Source organism: Neopsephotus bourkii, unplaced genomic scaffold (assembly GCF_033783945.1).
Source record: "Neopsephotus bourkii isolate Nb327-2 ecotype Australia unplaced genomic scaffold, CSIRO-AGI_Nbou_v1 NB_333, whole genome shotgun sequence".
NCBI classification, from domain to species: domain Eukaryota; kingdom Metazoa; phylum Chordata; class Aves; order Psittaciformes; family Psittacidae; genus Neopsephotus; species Neopsephotus bourkii.
Window position 1 is genome coordinate 674,729 of NW_026900839.1, and position 18,307 is coordinate 693,035.

Below are 18,307 nucleotides of genomic sequence, written 5' to 3' on the forward strand. Positions count from 1 at the left end.
TGAGCCTTAACGTCCCTTTAACCCAAACCTGTTATTAGAGGTTTGTGAAAGCATTCTATGAAAAAAATGAATACTTTACATATTCCCAAACACATTCCAAGGATCCCTGGCTGTCATTCCCGGCCCTTTTCATCTGCCTGTCCCAACAGCTTCTCCAGACAGATTTCCTGACTCATCTTGCAAATGAAGCACTGAAGTTTTTCCCCCAAAAGCAAGGATAAGGATGAATGAAAATTCAAAGTGGCAAAGCTGTCTTAGGCACTCGAGGTGGCTTCGTCTTCCTGCATGCCCAGGCAGGGAGCGATGGCCCCTGAAGTGCTGCGCTACCTCATTTGAACCACGAGAGTAACTGTTAATTAAGACTCATCCAAAAGGAAAAGCAGTAATAATAAGAAATGCTAACATATATTTAAATCATTTTTGATGCTTTCAACCTTGTCTGTAGTTAATGAACAAGAAAATCTGGTCTAAAGGCAAGTTAAAACAGGGACTAATTTGTCTGGGTGACATCTTACTTGGAATAGAATCTCCTTAAACTGGATATATTATGTTTGTCACTATAATGACATGTTCCCATGTAAGAGTGTGTTATGAGAAGTCAGAACAATGCTATTACTAAAGAGAGATTTATACAGTATTAGCATGTGATTGTTTTGTCTACTCCATGCAGTAGTATGCAAGGTGGACGGATGCTATTTTCTTACCATATGAGGATAAACGGAGTTGCTGGCTCTGATTTCCCCATCAAAACCAACCACAACCTCTGAGATCCACTCTCACACACACTGAGTTTGCACCCTGACATTCCCAGGGTCTGCTGTTTTAGAGAACTGATGCTCACACTTACTGCTGAGTCAGAACAATGGGAAAGGCAGAACACTGAGAAGGAATTATTATCCTGGAGCTTTCATAACACTGAGACCAAAGCAGTAATTTAACTCCTTCTTGACCTGGATACTCGGAGAAAAGACCTGCAGAAACTCTGAACAGCAGGCATAGGTCAAGAGCAGCACAGGATAAAAGAGGTCATGAGGTTCTGGCTTTGTATTAGTATGGAGTATAAAAAGGATCTTAAACCAGATCTGATGCTAAATCACAGCTCTGGAGCACAGAGGCAAGGAAATGGGAGGAAGGGAAGGGCAGAAACTACACTAAGATTTACGCTGCTCTGACTCCACAGTACTTGCCAGCAGTGGCAGCTCAGTTTATGGCCAGTATTCACCATATCACTGTTGTACTATTAAGCTTTTTTGATAGCTCTAATCTGCAGGGCTTGGCAGCTCCGATCCTTGTAACAGGTCCTCATCACAGTGAAGCATCTCAAAATCAACTCAGAAGAAACTTGCCCCCAAATAAAATGTATTGGAACCACAATTGGCCATTCCTTACAAATACTTGCCCAGCCTTTTCTTCCTTCTCCAGAAGAAAACAAGCCACTGTGTCAGATGCTTGGGCTATGCAAAATCAGGTAGTTAAACAGCCTGACTTGGAACAGGAATGAATCCCGAGGTTTCCCCCTTGATTTCCAAGTTTCACTTAGCTTGGAATAGACAAAAACAACCCCACAAGTGGCTGATTACATCCTGGCTCTCCTGCATGTTTTTCTCACTCAGGATCTGCACAGTAAATACAGTGTTTTGAGGGGCTTTGTGCTGGTATTCTGAGCATTACAAAGTGATGCCTAGCCACGCTCAAAGCCCCAAAGCATTAAAAGAGCAAAGTGCATTACTGCTGAGTATTAATTAGGAAACTCTCACATCAGGCATGCTGATGCTCAGAATGCAATCGGGTTATCCAGAGTGACCCAAAACAAGGTTTGGGATACCTCAAATTAGCATTTCCATTTCCCTTTCCACTTCTAAGGAGTTCTGCCTCTAAGCGACATGGTTCTGCAGATCACAAGATGGGAGGAACTGGGTACCTATATGAATATTGAAGGGTTCCCATCATCTACCAGTTCAGTAATAAAAATGGCTTTATGGGTCAATAATAAAACTGGTAAAGTAAAGATGTACTCAATATGCGTAGTTTTGTCTTACATGACTAATATTTTAAGGACTAATTCACCAAATAACCTTTGTGAATATCTGAAGCACAAACCCCAGCTAGTTTTAGGAAGTCAGCCCAATTCAGGTACCTGTTCTATGGTCCTGTAACAGAAAAGACCCTCTCTACCTTCAAGGATCATGGCGAAAGACTTTCAGGACCTAATATACATTCCTCCATACTCTCTGCGTGACAGCCAGCACTCATGAGATGGGAGATGAGCTCCTAAGGGTTAGAGTGATGAATGTGGCATCAAATCCCAACAGCCCAAAATCTACCTGGCCCATTAGTAAATAATCATTTCACCGAGCTGATATATAAGTTGCATTGTGCCCTCCAATGATCTTCATTTCTAGCTGGTATAATTAACAATCAATCATGCTGAGGGCTACAGCATCTGTTACTACATAAATAAAACACTGGCAAAGGAGCTTGTCAGGAGTGATTTAGATGAAGTCTGGCTCTGAAGTTTATTGGATTTCCATAATAAGAAATCATACCATAACACATTCCTCACATTGCTCTTCTGTGTTGGGTATGATAATTTCTAACCAAAACCACAACTAAGTGCAGGGTGAGAGTCTCACAATGCAGCAGATGGATCTCATGGTTTAGGGTCGATGGTGAACTAAAAGATAAGAAGGGTCCCAACTCTGTCAGGAGAACAGGTTAAACTGGTTTAAGTTACTCAAAAAGTAGGCTCTTGGAAATACAATTCCTTCAAATATCCCTCCTGACAGAACTATTATTCATAAGAATAACACTATTCTAGTGAGCAATGAAAGCATCCCCACTGCCTTCTGAAACTGCTCTGAACAGTGTCAGTACTCAGAGGAGAGTTTTGCAGCATGAACAAATCAACCACCAGAGAAGCCTGAGCAGCTTTCAAGAGCCATTAAGGTCAAACTTTGCAGACTGTAGTTTCTTGGAAGTCCAACAGCCCATATTCAGGCTGAGTAGTGAATGGGAACTAGGCTGTGTCAGTACCAGGTTGAAATCCAGCCTGGAGAGGAACAGAGGACATGCATCGCAATGTCTACAGAAGAGAAACTTAAGCAATGCTGAAGTTCATGAGATGATTACACCCCAACCACAGGGTAAGTCTTACTGCCATACATTACAATGTCATACTGAGGGGAAAGGGAAGTCAGGACAGCAGCAGTCAGCATTATTACACATCCACAAACAAGATTTAAGAGGATAAGAGTTTGTAGAGTGCTTTTACTTCAGAAGTATGAAATGCTCCCCCGTTCAGGAGATAAATCAGCAGTGATCTGAAATAGATGTGCACTAGAATTACAAAGAGAAAAGAACCATAAGAACAGAAACAAAATCATTTGGGACTATCTAAGTCTCAAAAGAAAGAAGTCCACAAGTGCAACTGCAGGCTCCTTGGAATCCCAAGTGATTAAAGGATGTATTAGATAGCGAAGCTGTGAAGTTAAATGGATTTTCTGCATTAGTCTTTTATTATGGATGATAAAGGGAAAGAAATTCCAATTCCAAAAGCTCTTTGATGATTACTGGCCTTAACAGAGATTGGAGGCTCTAAGGAAGATGTCAGAGGACAACTTAGAATGCTCTAGAGTGGTGAGACACCAGAATCGCACAGCATCCATCCCCAGAGAAAGGAAGGAATAGAGTGTCAAAAGGTAAGAAACAGGATGGGCAATACAGAATTAACTGCAATTCTTGCCAAGTACTATGTCTTTAACACACTGGCTGTCTTTAGGGAAGGAACCAAAGGACTAAGATAGACACATTCACCTCAGGGAGCAATGAAGACACACTTCAGCCTAGCCACTACCACCACAATTCTCCCGCAGCTGCAGACAGGGTTCTGGGGAAGCAAACAACTGTAGATTTCCTTGTGTCACCAAAAAACATGGAATGACAGGCACGTTTTTTCAGCTTAACCTTAGAAAACCATGTCGTGTAGGATGACAGTCCCCCCCACCCTCCCCCATACAGTTAGTTGTTGTGGCTGCACTGCAATTGTGTAGGCATCTCAACATACACTTACAACTACATAACTCCTCAGTAACGCTTTATTTACACACACTGTGTTTATGCAAGAGAACATTTGGATACACGCATCCAAATATAAACCAACGAGTAAGACTGGATCATGAGTGGGACAAACTGCAGACAGTCATTGCCACATACATGGCACTACACAGCTGATGGCATTATGAGTCTTCCTTCTGGGAAATAACTATTGTTTGCCTACAGTTAGAAGCTAGCTGGACTGAATGAAAGGACAATGAGTAAGGTGTACTTAACCTGAGCAGCTTCCCATACAGAACACTCACTACCTGTCATCGTAAAGGTGCCACCCAAAAGCTTATTCCTTGAGTTCTATAGGTGACTTATGAAAACCATTTGGCATTGAAAGGAAGTTACAATATCCTAATACACATCGTACACATATTGTGATCCCCAAATCTGTTTCATCTGCTAAGTATTTTAAGCACTACATGCTTCAAGTAGTCCAGAAATAAATGGAAAGCCTGTTCTTCCATGCAGTCATTCTATATACTTACTGTGTTGAGGGCGTTAAGTGTAGTGTCATCACGGGAGGCTGCAACACAACCATCTTCTGTGGATCCTCCATCACACATGCCTGCAAAAGCTGCCATGCTCCTTTATGGTTTGAGGGGAAAAAAGTTTAAAGTCTTCAGCCACTGTTTGATGCACACATCATGCAATACACAAATAGTAGATTTACACCTTAAATCACCTATTTCAGGGCCTTGTGATAATGTGGAAACAAGTAAAAGAAGGCACCATGAACAGTTCTAATGCAAAGCTGAGTCAGCCCAGCACATGGAAAAACTAATTCAAAAGTAAAATCCAATCTAAGTGCATTCCATCCAATAAAAACCTGCACTGCAGCGGTACCAAAGCCTGATCAGGATTATGGAAGACAGAACCTCCATACCTGAGGACAGTCTCACCAGAGACAGCCACCTTTTTGTTGTAAGATTAGTTTCATGATGTTAGGAAACTGCAGATTCCCTCCATCTCTGTATTCTTGCAAACTACAAGCACTTTACTCATACTCTGAATTACGAAGAGGCCCACCAGTGCCATTAATCTACCAGGCAAACAGAACAGAAAGGAGTGACTGTAGCCACTGCACATACACAGTGGTCCACGTTTCCATTACAGCATTCTAAGGACATGGTAGTATCTTGGCTGGAATTACCTTGCTGCCCTAAGGTACATGAGTAAGTCGCAGTCATTGACTCCTGGCATCCACACCAGTTCTTCATGCTGTGTCACTGTGTCACCATCTGGGGAAGGAAATGGCTGCAGATCAGGAAGCTTAGCCTGGAAGAAGAATAATGAGGGTTCATACAGACATTTGTTGTGAAACGTGTTAGGAGGATGCACAGTGTTATCAATAGCAATGTATCTAAAGTCTCTGGAATACTGGGATCTCATACAAGGAAGATATTCAGACAACAAGGAGCAGAGCCATTCGATCCAAGTTTCAGAAGTTTGATGGGTCATCTCTTCACTTTATCCAGCATTCCTTCGTTTAGAAGGGAGTTCATTTTCAGACAGTCATGCAGGGTTAACACCACCTCTCAGCCCACCACCACCAGTGAAACCCTTCTGCATACAGACCAAGTGCAAGCGTGCCTGCAGAAATGCTACGGTTGGAAAGTAAACCATTTTGCACTGCATAGGTAGCCCTCTACTGTATAGAAATCCAACAATTCACCCTCAAAGAGACAGTTTTCATTTGTCAAAAAGATGCTGCTACAGCTCCTGCTTCCTGAGCTAAAACATGCTCCTGTAACATCCTAATATGAAAGAAGGCAAGAACGTGGCTACCATCTGTGTACCCTTTTAAATCAGTTTAAAACCCTACACATTTGACACCAAGTTTAAAATTAACTCCTCAGCAAATCATTAAAACTCTAAAGAGAAACAAAGATACCTCCTGCAAATGAGATAGCTCAGTGAAATGAACTCTGCCACTAAGTATTCCACTGTATCCAGAGACCCAATTAGCATCTTTAGTCATCTCCTGCTAGGGGATGAGATAGCTGAGAGCCTCTTCAGAAACAGCTTTTAAGCCCTGTAATTACCTCCTATGCTTACAACGCTAAACATATTTGAGAGGCAACAGCTACACATAACCAGTAATTACAAGTCACAGGTTCAGATGTCTTTCATGTTCTGCTCTTTAATCTGTACTTTATTTTACTCCTTGCCTGGGAAAATGGAGATGCCATTGAACTTCTCTTCTGGAGAAGGATAAGCAAGCATTACAGCAGGATGAGACTTCTATGAGCTATGCATCCTAGTGACTGGGCTGCTTTCTGAGATGAATGTTCACCCTTGTGTACCCAAGGAACATGCTGGATTACTATAGTTACTCCCAAGAAGAACTTCCTCTCAACACCTCTGGTCATTAATTTGTTAGCCAAGTCTTCATAGGAGAATATATAGTACAGACCCAATCTCCTCCTCCAGTGCATGTAATTCTATGTCTTTACCTTCACTTGTGTCCCTATTTGCTGTTATGATACAAGCAGCAGTTTGAGGTACCTGTGTACTAAGCATTAAAGCAACCCCAACAGACCTCTACCATTTGTAACACACACAATTTAAGGGAAATGAAGGCAACAGGTACTCATCAGAAACCACTACTGGGATCTCAGCGTTGTTTCTGGTACAGATACCTTATTACCACTAAGGTGGGTGGAGGAAAACTGATCTAGTCCCTGAATCAGACTACACAATGGAAAGCAGCAATATCATCTTCAATCTGACTTCCTATCGCAGCCTACAATCACCATGCATAGATCTTAAGATTACACCCTACACTAATGAATATATCCTTTTAGCAATGGCGTTTGTCTGAAACAAAGAGATGCTCAGCAAACGAGTGGAAGAACAATGGAAGCTAAAAATATTAAGGAAGCAAAAGCTAACAGTATTCTACATCCGTGGACCTTCTTCCTACTTTTTCTTTCCGCCCATAAATGCACCTAGTAATTACACCCTACAGCACGGATGACTAATCCCTGCCAAAATATTAGATGGCAATTTGAGATGAAAGTTGTTCTGAAGGTATCATTTACAGTACTCTTATTATGACCAGTGAAAAGAATACTACCGGTGTAACTGCCAAGGACTTTCTTTTCCTCTAAATGCAAAACATCCTTAAGAATGTTCCGTAGGTTTCATAAATGTCTGCTTACAGTAGCTATTAAATGAGATTTTACACGAGTCTGAATGAACACTGAATGAACTGGGATGCAAAAGCCAGCACTTGGTCAGGACAGAGACCACTCCATAGGTAAAAGAGAGCACTCAGCTCCTCGTGGTGGATCTGGCCTTATAAACCAGAGTTGCATGTTATGCTCTTTAAGAACTGATTATTTTCAGTGCCATGAAGGATTTCCCTCAAACTAGAACTAACACACCAAGAACAACCCAACTTGTAGAGTCTTAACCTTATTCTGCTTCCCTCTACTTGAACACACTCACATGCTTTCTCCATTTCTATTTTAACAATCCAAATGATTTAAGGCACTGCTCTTTAAGAAGTTACTGTTCTTACTGTTTCTCACAGTCAAATGAACAACACAGACAAGGTCTCCCCATCTTTAAAATCAAACCTCATCCTCTCTACAGCATTGAAAAGGCCTGCATGAAAAGCTTCCTGGGAAATACAAATAAGATACTATAACTATAACATCTGTAGACTATAGACAAAAGAGTTACTTCAATAACCATCCAGGATTACCATACCTCCTAGTAAAGAGAATTTAAACTGCTATGTGTGAAAGTTACACAGGTAAGAAGGTGAGGACCAACTAACCTGTCTCAAATGGCAGGGAGAGAGCAAATTGGTGATGGTGGCACACAGCCACACAGGAGATGCTCTTTAGGAAGAGCTCCATCTCTAACAGCTGGCCCAAACGGCTCCAATTTCAATACTCATTTCCCTTCTCAGACAACTGTTGAATCCCTACACACACAACGGCCCCCCTGATGTTTCTGCTGCATTACCACAGTTGGCCAAATCATTTATTATAACACCAAGAGAACATGTGCAGACTGCAAGTATAAACACAAGTCAGTGAGGAAATGCAAAGCTACAGACATGACACCAGGCAGAGCATGCTCAGAGCCAAAAGGGAGAGCAAGGTTACACTGAATCCTGCATTAATGACAGCTGTATCAACAGACATGCTTAAAAGCACTGTGCCCTGTGTTAGAAGATGGCTACAGATATAAATACATACTTATAACTCAACAGGAAACAAACCTGTCTCGGTTTAAAGTTCCTCCATCCTTCTAATTTTGTTATGTTGGAAAAATCCTGACTTTAACATCACTTCTAATAGAAGTTCAATTTCTTTAAATACACAGACTGATGAAAAGGACTGCACCATACCCTAAACATGACAGTTTGACTACACAAATGCAATTCTACTTTCAGCATGACTGGGAAACACCACTGCATTAATTCCATAGGTTATTAAAAGCATTGCTTGGTAAAAGCCAGCTGAGGGGTTGTTTTGGTTTTAACTCCACAATATGCCAAATTATAGCTGAGATTTTTGCCTCCTTTCCACCAGGTACTTGTATTCCTTCAATCTTACTCCAGAATTAACTCAAACACCGCTGCTAGTAAAAATCATTAACATATCCACACTTGGCATAGGAAAATCTCATTAAATGAGCTAAGGAATTGTAAGAACTCATGCTGAATTGAAACAACTCGTTGTATTTGAATGCATACAGTTTAAGTGTCATCTGAACTGATCAAGTGGCAAAAACATGCTCTCTGCATATCTGAACACAAACAAAATCCCTTACCTGATGGCTGGGTCCGACTCTGATTTCACCTTGGGTACTGTTTAGCCTCCTATGACATAAAGATAAAAACAGTAATGAGAATGAATGCTACCACAGGTTAACGCACAGGAAATACCATGAGGACATGAGCATCTTTTGGGTTGGTTTCATGAGGACATGAGCATCTTTTGGGTTGGTTTCATTTTGAAAGAGAAAATATCTTAAATAAAAATACTTGAGGTATTAATCTTTAAGGAACAGAGCTCTGCATTACCAGGATTGGCAAAACTAAATAGAACCACAGAATGGTTTGGGTTGGAAAGGACCTTCAGATCATCCAGTTCCAAACCCCCTGCTATAAGCAGGAACACCTTCCACTAGACCAGGTTGTTCCAAGCCCCATTCAGCTTGGCCTTGAACACTGCCAGGGATGGGGCATTCAGCGCCTCAGCACCCTCACAGTACCTCAACTTCCCCTGTTTAAGTCTAAACCCATTCCCCCTTGTCCTATCGCTACAGTCCCTGATGAAGAGATGAAAACTGACCTTCCAAGACTCCTGTAAAATAGCATTAAAGACCACAATCAAATCCAAAGAAGTTCAATTAAGATGAATAGTCTTCCTTTCCTATAAATTGTTCCTATTTAAACAGACATCTTTTATTGATATTCTGCACATTACATTAAAAGAATGACAAAACTCAGAGCTGTTAAAAGACAAACTTTTGATTTTAGCACTTGAATAACTGCAAGCCATTTAAAGCGAGTCGCAACACTAACCTAACGGATCACCATCTTTAATCTGGAAACAGGCTGCAATTCATCTGGCAATTTGCTCTTACAGGAATAATGATGACATTTTACAAGTAAGCTGTGGCCCTGCAGGGTTTCTGCTTCATCCTGCTGTGCTCACAGCAATGGCTGAGAAAGAGCTCCTTTAAACTCTCAAAATTGATATTACAGATATAAACTGCTTGCCCTGAGCAAAACTAATGATGGAGAGCCCAAACCATTAAACACCAGTAAAAGTCATACATGTTACTGGAGAAGTTTTGGGATATCTTTATGAGCATTTGACACGGAAGGTACATATGTGCATTAAGTCAAACTGCACCTTACTGACCACTCTGTTATTCATGGGTGCACAGTGGTTAAACCACAGCAGTGCATCTGAATGGGCCCTGTGCAAGCCAAGACGACAGGAGAACCTGTCAGACAGGAATGCCCACAGGTTTTGTAATCCTCGGTCTCACGCTGCCTGTGCAATGCTGCCTTCCCTCTCAAACACGTGCCAAAAGCCTCCTGAACATGTCAGAATGTTTTTCCCCAGTGCACAGCTCTGCAAGACAGGATCTGACACCGTCCTCTTGTTCTCAGCTTATGCAAAGTGGAAAATCAGTGTTATCTTTACATTATATACATTAAATACTAGGGTGTGTTCTCAGCTACAAGGTGGCAGGATTGTCCCTGTGAAGAATGAAGGGGAAGCAGATAACAGAACACGCTGATGCTCTTCCTTTATTCCCACAATTCATTTTAAAGCCATGCACATCTCTACCAGTCAGTGCAAGCCAAACATCAAACATGTCTATGCAGTACCTGCCAGCTCCAACACTTCACCAGCTAAAGGCTGCCCAAGTAGGTTTTGTTATGAAACAGAAAACTAAGCTGTTTTACGATAGGAAAAACCACAGCACTCCCAACATCCCCTCAACTCCCAGTTTCTCCGGTTGCATCACATCGAATGTGATAAAGGATTTAAGAATGAAGGGCGATTACAGGATGGTGGAGCATCAGTAAGCAAAAAGAAAAGCAAAGTTCTGGATGAGACTTTTGCTCCTAACAGTTCATGTGGAGTTAGGTGGGAAGAATGAAATGAGAATCAGCTGTTAAGAGAGACATTTCTGAGTGCTTTTCATTGCTTTTCACCATTTCCTGAGCATATTCACATCCTAAAGGTGCTTCCCCTCCAGAAGGTGAGGCTGGGCTAAACAAGGCTGCTCAGCAGCTTGCTCAGGCTGCACTGCACCTCACTTGAGGGTTTCAGAAGGGCACCGAGCTGATGGCTCTGCAAGGGCACCCAACCTGTTAAATCAATTTGACTGTTTCCTCATCGCCAGGAACGGGTTTGCAAATGGAAATGGAATTCTTGCTATGGAAACTAAACTGTGCTGCAGGTTTTTAAGCTAAATTATATTGGTGGAGAGCAATTACAATAATAATGGCACGACACTCTGTGTTTATTCTATGGGAAAGAAATAAGAAAGAGGCCCCAACACCGTATATGAAATCCGACACAAAAGGAACGGATGTAACAAAGCAGTATCCATAGCAACAACAACTTAATATTTCAGTCCTCTTCAGCTGCAGTGGATTAAATATAATGACAAGATGTTCCCTTTGAAAAGTAACCTGTTGCCATGGCAACGTTGTATTCTGCAAAGTAAACAGGGGCTGGTCAGAAAGGAGATGGAAGCTGGCGATGGAATATCAAAAAGGCAAGAAGCTGCTGTAGCAGCGCGGGGCAGGACAAGCACACGCTAATCCGAGAGGGGCAGGCTCCAAACAGCTCCCAGAGAAGAGAGAGGATGTTCAGTTCAATCAAGCTTTGGCCTTTCCGTTCAAAAGCAACAGGGGAGGTTGGAGGTTCAAGGCCAAAAGCAGCAGCACTGAGAGGGAGCAGTTCAGAGGTGAGGATGAGAAAGGAATAGGAGAGAGCACAGGGTGGTGCAGAGCTTTAATTTATCAGCCTGAGAAAGAAGGGAAGAGAGGAAGGCAGGCTGGCAACGGCTCTGCATGATTTCTAATACAGAAGCAAGATTAACCCTCCCTGTTTATAAAACAGACTGGTTCGCGTTGGAAGGGACCTTAAAGCTCATCCAGTTCCAAACCCTTGCCATAGGCAGGGACACCTTCCACTGGATCAGGCTGCTCCAAGCCCCGTCCAACCTGGCCTTGAGCACTACCAGGGGATAATTCTCTTCAGAGCTCTCCAAAAAGGGTTTTCAAACCCAACATGCTAAAAACCACTGCAACACCTGCACATCACCAACCCAAACCTGAGAGTGCAAAGGAAGTCACAACAATCAAACCAGAAGCACTAGCAGTGTGAGGAGCACTCAGTATCCTGCAATACAGCCTGTAGGAAGGGATGGGGCTCCCTGAAGTTGAGACCAGAAGGGTACCAGCATCGTGATCACCGTGCATTCAGCCATCACACGGTGAGCACAGATTGTGTGCAAAGCCAATTAGAATAGGTCAATTTTCTTATATGATGACAGATTAAAATAGGAAAGACACAGCTTAAAGCTAGGATATGCAGGGGGGGTGGTTTGTTGTTTTTAATAAGCAACCTTATGAAATCTGGGGTTATTTACAAAGCCTGGTAAGAAAATCAATGGCTTACTAACTAAAACCAAACCCAGATTAGCTATAGTCATTACAGGCAGAAGAGATCATAAATCGCAATTGTACACTGATGTAAGCAGTCACTATTATTGGCAAGATAATCAGTTGCATAAATTGAAAGCACAGTACTTGTAAGGCAATTCTTCCAGATTTGAGATGTCTGTAAAATTAACATGAATCTGAAGGGGTTTGGGGAGAAAAAGCCTCAAGAAAAGGGTGTTTAAACACAACTCCTTTTATGCAAATGGTCCAGTACCCAAGATGGAATAAAAAAAGCTCCTCAGAAGCAGCTCTGCAAACATCTGGCAAGGATCATTTTGTTCCATCTCCAGAGGGACAAAACGGGAGAGAACAGAATTACTGCACTCTGACTTCAGCTGCTTAAGAAGTAGTTTATCAAGGCTTGAAAAGGACTGCCTTTCCATGCCAGAGATCCATGTGGCAGGACATTCTGTTTCATTTTATCCCATGCCCCCATGAAGCGGAATTCAGACCTTCCCTCACCACTCTCCTCCCTCCCTACACAGGCTCTGTCTGCAAAGACTTAACAGTAAAAAAAGAGCTTTACATACATTTGCTCCTCTGCAGCACTGCAGAGGTTGTGAGATTTCACCACAGTGATGCAAAACAGACTGCCCACAAACCCTGCCATACACCACAGCTCTACCTTCCTCCAAGCATCTGCTTATGGGCACTGCTGGGAGACAAGATGCTGAGCCAAATGGATCCTCAGTTTGACCCAATATCCCCATTCTTATGCATGCTACATTCTTACACCACACAGTTCAAAAGACAATAGGGACAATCAGGTTTAGGCAATTCAATCTCTAACCAAAAACCCCACAACTAACACAGATCTGCGAGGTAGGTGCCTAAGAATACCTGAATTGGCTCCCAACCCCCAAAGACAACTACATTACATAGGTTTCTTTTCATTATATGGGCACCAACACCAATTTACAGATTAAAAAATGGCTTTTTAGCTTTTCCCAACAATTATTTTCTACCTTTAAAAGATTTTACTTTAAGTTACCTGTGTCCAGCTTGCACCTGGGGCCTTAAACCTCTCTCTTTAAGCAAGGTTTTAAAATCCCATTTCTAGAAGTAGCATCCTAATGCTCAGAAAATATTCTTGCTAATGGTGAGCCCCCAGTAAATCAAAGTTTTGCTTAAACTATGTTGTAATAAAGACATTCACATGCAATTTTGTGTTCCAAGTGAAGAATCAAACCTGAATTTCAGGCAAATGAACTTCTATGGGAATGTTCTGAGTGATTGCTCAATCTACACTAGGAATGGATAAACACGTACCAACATCTGTACCTTCGGGACAAGCTCAAACCTGCTGAGTGACTGCAGAGTCACAACTTGCACCCTTGCTGCTGTTTGGGGCAGGAAGTGATTGCAAAGCCTGAGTCAAACAGGGAAAGCTTTCACAAGATAATGTTGGTTTTCATCAAGTTTATACATGAGGAAAAAAGGATTAAGGAGCCCTTAGAAGCACTGTCCCCTACTCAAAAGGTAGAATGGAAGCGATTGTAGCAAAGCCATTCTGGGACTCGAGTTATTGCATAGGAAATAAGCATCCCCTCCACATAGGAATTACCTGGGTCATATTTAGCTTCTAGATTTCACCGATCCCCTCTCTAATACTTGGCTTCTGCTATCTGTTCAAATAAGGAAGACACCACTATGTTGATCACAAGCTCAAAACAAATGGAAGTAGTGGGAGCCTTTACATGATGCAAAGGTTTTTATCTGGTCTACATGCCGTTTAAATAGAACCAGCATCTTACTTATTTACAAGCAACATTTACACTGTTAAGTAAATATGTAAAGGATTTCAGCACAGAATTCTGTTGCTTTATGTGTTTATCCTGTGTAGTTTCCAAAATGACCAGGCAATACCTTCATACTAAGCAAATCTTCCCTATTAAAACACACTATACACTACACCAGCACCATTTCTTCAGCTCATATATGCAGGACAGTGGAAGCAGGCAGCAGCCTAGCAGTTCATTTCTCCATAACACTTCATCAAGGTAGATGCAATGATCTACCACTCAGCTCACCTGACAACACAAACCTCCAGCTGCTTTGACTAGCAGATACACGGAGAAGTAACAGCATGTGGTAGAGGTGATAAGCATGAAGAATGGGAAGCATAAAATAAGCTTGAAGATATACCTGGTTCTGCCATACACCCGGAAACACAAAGCTCTAATTAAAACAAATTGCAGCCTAAAAAACTGGAGAGAAGAGGGAAGAGGTAATCTTACTGCTCATAGTCTTGAGAAGAGCTGAAGTGAGGCCAGAATAAGGAGAAGCATCACTATCAACTGATCAAGGCCACTATTCCTTCATTCAAAGGACAAAAGACAAGCACTTCCATAGTGATTTTCTAACTTCCAACAGTTATTTGGGGTGGAACTAACTCACCAGACCACCGATCAACTGTCTCTGAGCTTGAGAGCATCTCCTGGGCACCCAGCCAGCTGCAAACTTCACCACTATGAGTAACTACAGGAGCACACTCCCAGCCTGATCAAGCAGAAGGGGTCTTCTCAGCACACCAAGCATCTCTCTAGTACCACAGATAACTTGCAGCAGTCAGCTTTATTTCTACTTCTACCACAGGGGTTTTCTGCTTTGGTTTCTTATGGTGGTGGGAGAGTGGTTTGGGAGGGTCCAGGAGGTTGGTTTCCTCTTTGTTGTTGCTTTATTTAAACCAAAGCATACTTGTACCCCTATGCACAAACCTGAGGAACCGCTCTCCTTACAAACCTGCTGACCAATCCCTCAGCTGGCAACAGAGGTGTTGAGGCATGTGGAAAGGTAGACCTCAAAAGATGCTGGTGCTCTGCTGCCCCAGGGGATGAAAACAGCTCCATGTACCTGATCCTGCAGGACACCACAGCCATCCTGCAAGGGGGGTCCTGGGAGCCAACACAACCAACAGCAAGTTCTCATGTGCAAGCGATGAAATGAAGAATCCCTTCTTTGGCCCATTATTCCAGAAGCATTTGTTCTGCCAAATGCAGTATTTTTGTTTGAAAACCAGACTTTGTTCTGGAACAACCCAGATGTGGTTTTTTATCACCTGGGCTATTCCACATTAACCTCAGAGCTTGGAAAAATAAGCATGACCAACTTTTCATTTTCAGTTTAAAAGTGGCATTCTTTGAAACCTTTATCACAAAAAAAAAACAGGACCAAACAGGCTGCTTTATACCCTCCCTATCCCTTAATGCGTTCTCTCGTTGCTTATTACTCAACATTTAAAGCAAGCGTTAAGCCCTGTACTCCTGCAGAGCAATGTCATATTCCTGTACAGATTCAAGCAGTTCCCTTATTAGGAGTGTTTTTAAAGCCCACAGGGACACCCCTTTCCATTGACTTCCCAGACTGAAGTTCAAGGGGGTTGTGCTCTATAACCATCAGCACAGCTCTGCTTCAGCCAAAGGCACAAGTGAGCAGGGATCCACACTAAATAGGTGGCCTTGATTTTTATGCTCTCCAGGTATAAAACAGAAGCTGAAAAGGGAACGACAGCTCAGACAGCAAACAGATATGAACATGGCACTAATATGGGCAAAACTACGCAGTCCTATTCATCATTCATAGCTCAGCTTCCGAGCGGAGCCAGCAATGCACACTGCACAATGTGGGCAAGGCTCAAAGTCAGCCCCAGAGATGTCAAGGAGCAGCACGAGCCATCCTGTCCCTTCACACCCAACACGCTCCAGGGACTCACTAACAAGTTGCTCTGGTTGAAGGATTTGCCCTCAGCAACAGCCCCATGGTGCTGGGATCGGTTCTGCAGGCCAGAGGGCTACAGCATCCGCGCTTGCACAAGCACAAGCTACTGAGCATGAGAAAACGCTGCAGAGTGAAGTTTGCTCCCATTCAACACACCCAAGTCCTTACCAACCCATTTGTATTCAGCAGTGACAAGTCACCAACGGCTGCCCTCGCAAGGGCCTCAAACCCAGCTGCAACCACACCATCATCACACAGAACGGCAGAGCCTGAGCCCAATACCATCGAGGGTTTGGGTGGCCTGATCAAACCACAGCCTCCCTTACGCAGCCCTCATGCCACAAGCTCCTCAATACATAAGCCTACTGCTGCATTTCAGATGCAGGTGACTGACAAGCACTCACAGCCATGCTGACTACTTCTTTCCCCCTTAACACTTGAGGAAGTGTCAGCAGGATCCTGGCCCCTCAATCGCCAGCAGAACCACCCCTCCTCAGAGCAGCCAATGGATCTGTGACCCTCCCTGGAGCATCACCTAAACACCCTGTTGCAGGCCCAAGCAGTCCCTAGCAGCCACCTCGGTCCCTGCATCCCGGGGAGGGATGCAGGGGGAGGCTCTGCAGCTCCCTCTGGACCTGCCACAGGGTTGGCACGCAGACAGCAGCACTGAAATGAGAACTGCACCACGAGGGACAATAAGATATAAAGAGATCGATATAAGCCCCCACAGCTTCAACGTTTTGGTACATGCACCCCTCAGGCAGCAGATCCCCTGCTCAGTGCCCTCATGCACCGCACGAGCAGCTGCACGGCAAAGCTGACGGGATTACAAGGTTCTGAGGAACATGCAACAGCAATGAAATGATTTCATAAACACTGCAGAAGTCACACATCACAGCAAAAATCAGCATCGTTCCGGGGAGGCCAGGGTGATGCAGCCTACCTGCAGGGGCTGAATGGATCATCCATGACTATGACAGGCTCTTGTGGGTTTAGATGTATTCCTGCACCCTCTTACTTAACAGCTAGAACTCTGCCTTTTCCACTCTACCACCTCAAAATGGAGGCACATGCAGTCTGAGAGACCTCAGAGAGCTTCCACTGAGCTTGTGCTATGACCTAAGCCTGCACGCAGAACGCAGAAACTTCGCCCTCGGACTGCCGGGACTGAGCATGTGCTGTGACCCTCCCGCAGCCTCCCCGTGCCTCCCAACGCAAGCAAAGCAATCCCCAGCCCGCTGCTTCCGTAAATAAAGCAGGGAAGAGAGGAGGCAGCTCCCGTCCCCGAGCCAGCGTGCAGGGAAGTGGGGCCTTCGCGAGGGGATCTGATACAGCCAACGCTGCCGAGCGCAGCGGCTGCGAGGCTGGAGAGCTCCCTGCCAGCACTTGTTATATACACCCATATATACACATATACATACATCTATATTCTCCAAGCAAAATACAGTGATTTAAGAAAGGCTCCTAAAAGCTTCTTTTACCCACTTGGCCATGAGCTTTACACAAAATGACATTAAAAAGCTTTCGAGGTTTGCACAGATGCAGATGACAAAGCTCCACGTTTTAATATAGGATTGATTTGTTAGGAAAGGAAAACGTTGATTCACAAAATGCTTTCTCTTCACCTGCACTGTGGGAGAGCATGGAAAGGATGCATTAAAAAGCACCTAAAGGATGTATTCACAGCAGCACTGCCATTGCCATTTACAGGCAGGTGTGAAGGCAAGGTGAACCCGAGGGGAGCCAGACCTGAGTCACTGCTTGAACCTCCTTCAGCACCTTCATTTTTGGTCTTCCTGTTTATTAATGTAGCTTTCAAAACGATTCTTAGCTACTCATTTAGATGCAGGTAATATCCCTCACACCTAGGGCACAAAAGGCTTTCATTAGTGTACCTGGCCTCCATTTTAGAGCCTGAAGATGCTTGAACCCAAGGTGAGCATAGAGAGGGCTGAGTGTCTCCAATGCTGCATTTTACAAGACAGAAACACTGAGCAAAACACATCAGGCCCCATGAAAATCACAAACTTTCTCTCTTCCAACAATCCAGCAAGAAAGTTTTACTGTAACATAGGTGCATGTACCTTTGTTGCCCATATTATGTTATATCCCACCCGCTCCTTGGGAGCCTGCACCAACAGAGTGTGGCTGCTCCAATGAACCTGCAGTAATGATTCTTACATTCAGGAACTTGAACATTCCAGCCTCCATGGCTCTGCGGGAACTCTCTGATGCCACCAAAGCTCATTCATAATGGGAAGGAGCCATTCC

At 43.4% G+C, this 18,307-nt stretch overlaps 1 protein-coding gene across 9 annotated transcripts in view; it reads right to left on the bottom strand.

The window, feature by feature from the left end:
• The window catches only part of RERE (arginine-glutamic acid dipeptide repeats), a 223,344-nt gene that overhangs the window by 78,643 nt on the left and 126,394 nt on the right, over positions 1–18,307 (bottom strand). For 8 of the 9 annotated variants that reach the window (XM_061347896.1, XM_061347895.1, XM_061347897.1 and 5 more), the window contains 3 exons: positions 8,893–8,941; positions 5,255–5,379; positions 4,590–4,689 (listed from right to left, as the gene is read on the bottom strand). In XM_061347896.1, coding sequence (XP_061203880.1) covers positions 4,590–4,689; positions 5,255–5,379; positions 8,893–8,941 — 274 coding nt within the window. Of the gene's footprint in view, positions 1–4,589; positions 4,690–5,254; positions 5,380–8,892; positions 8,942–16,979; positions 17,178–18,307 lie in introns of those variants that run through there. The other variant, XM_061347902.1, reaches the window with a different exon arrangement.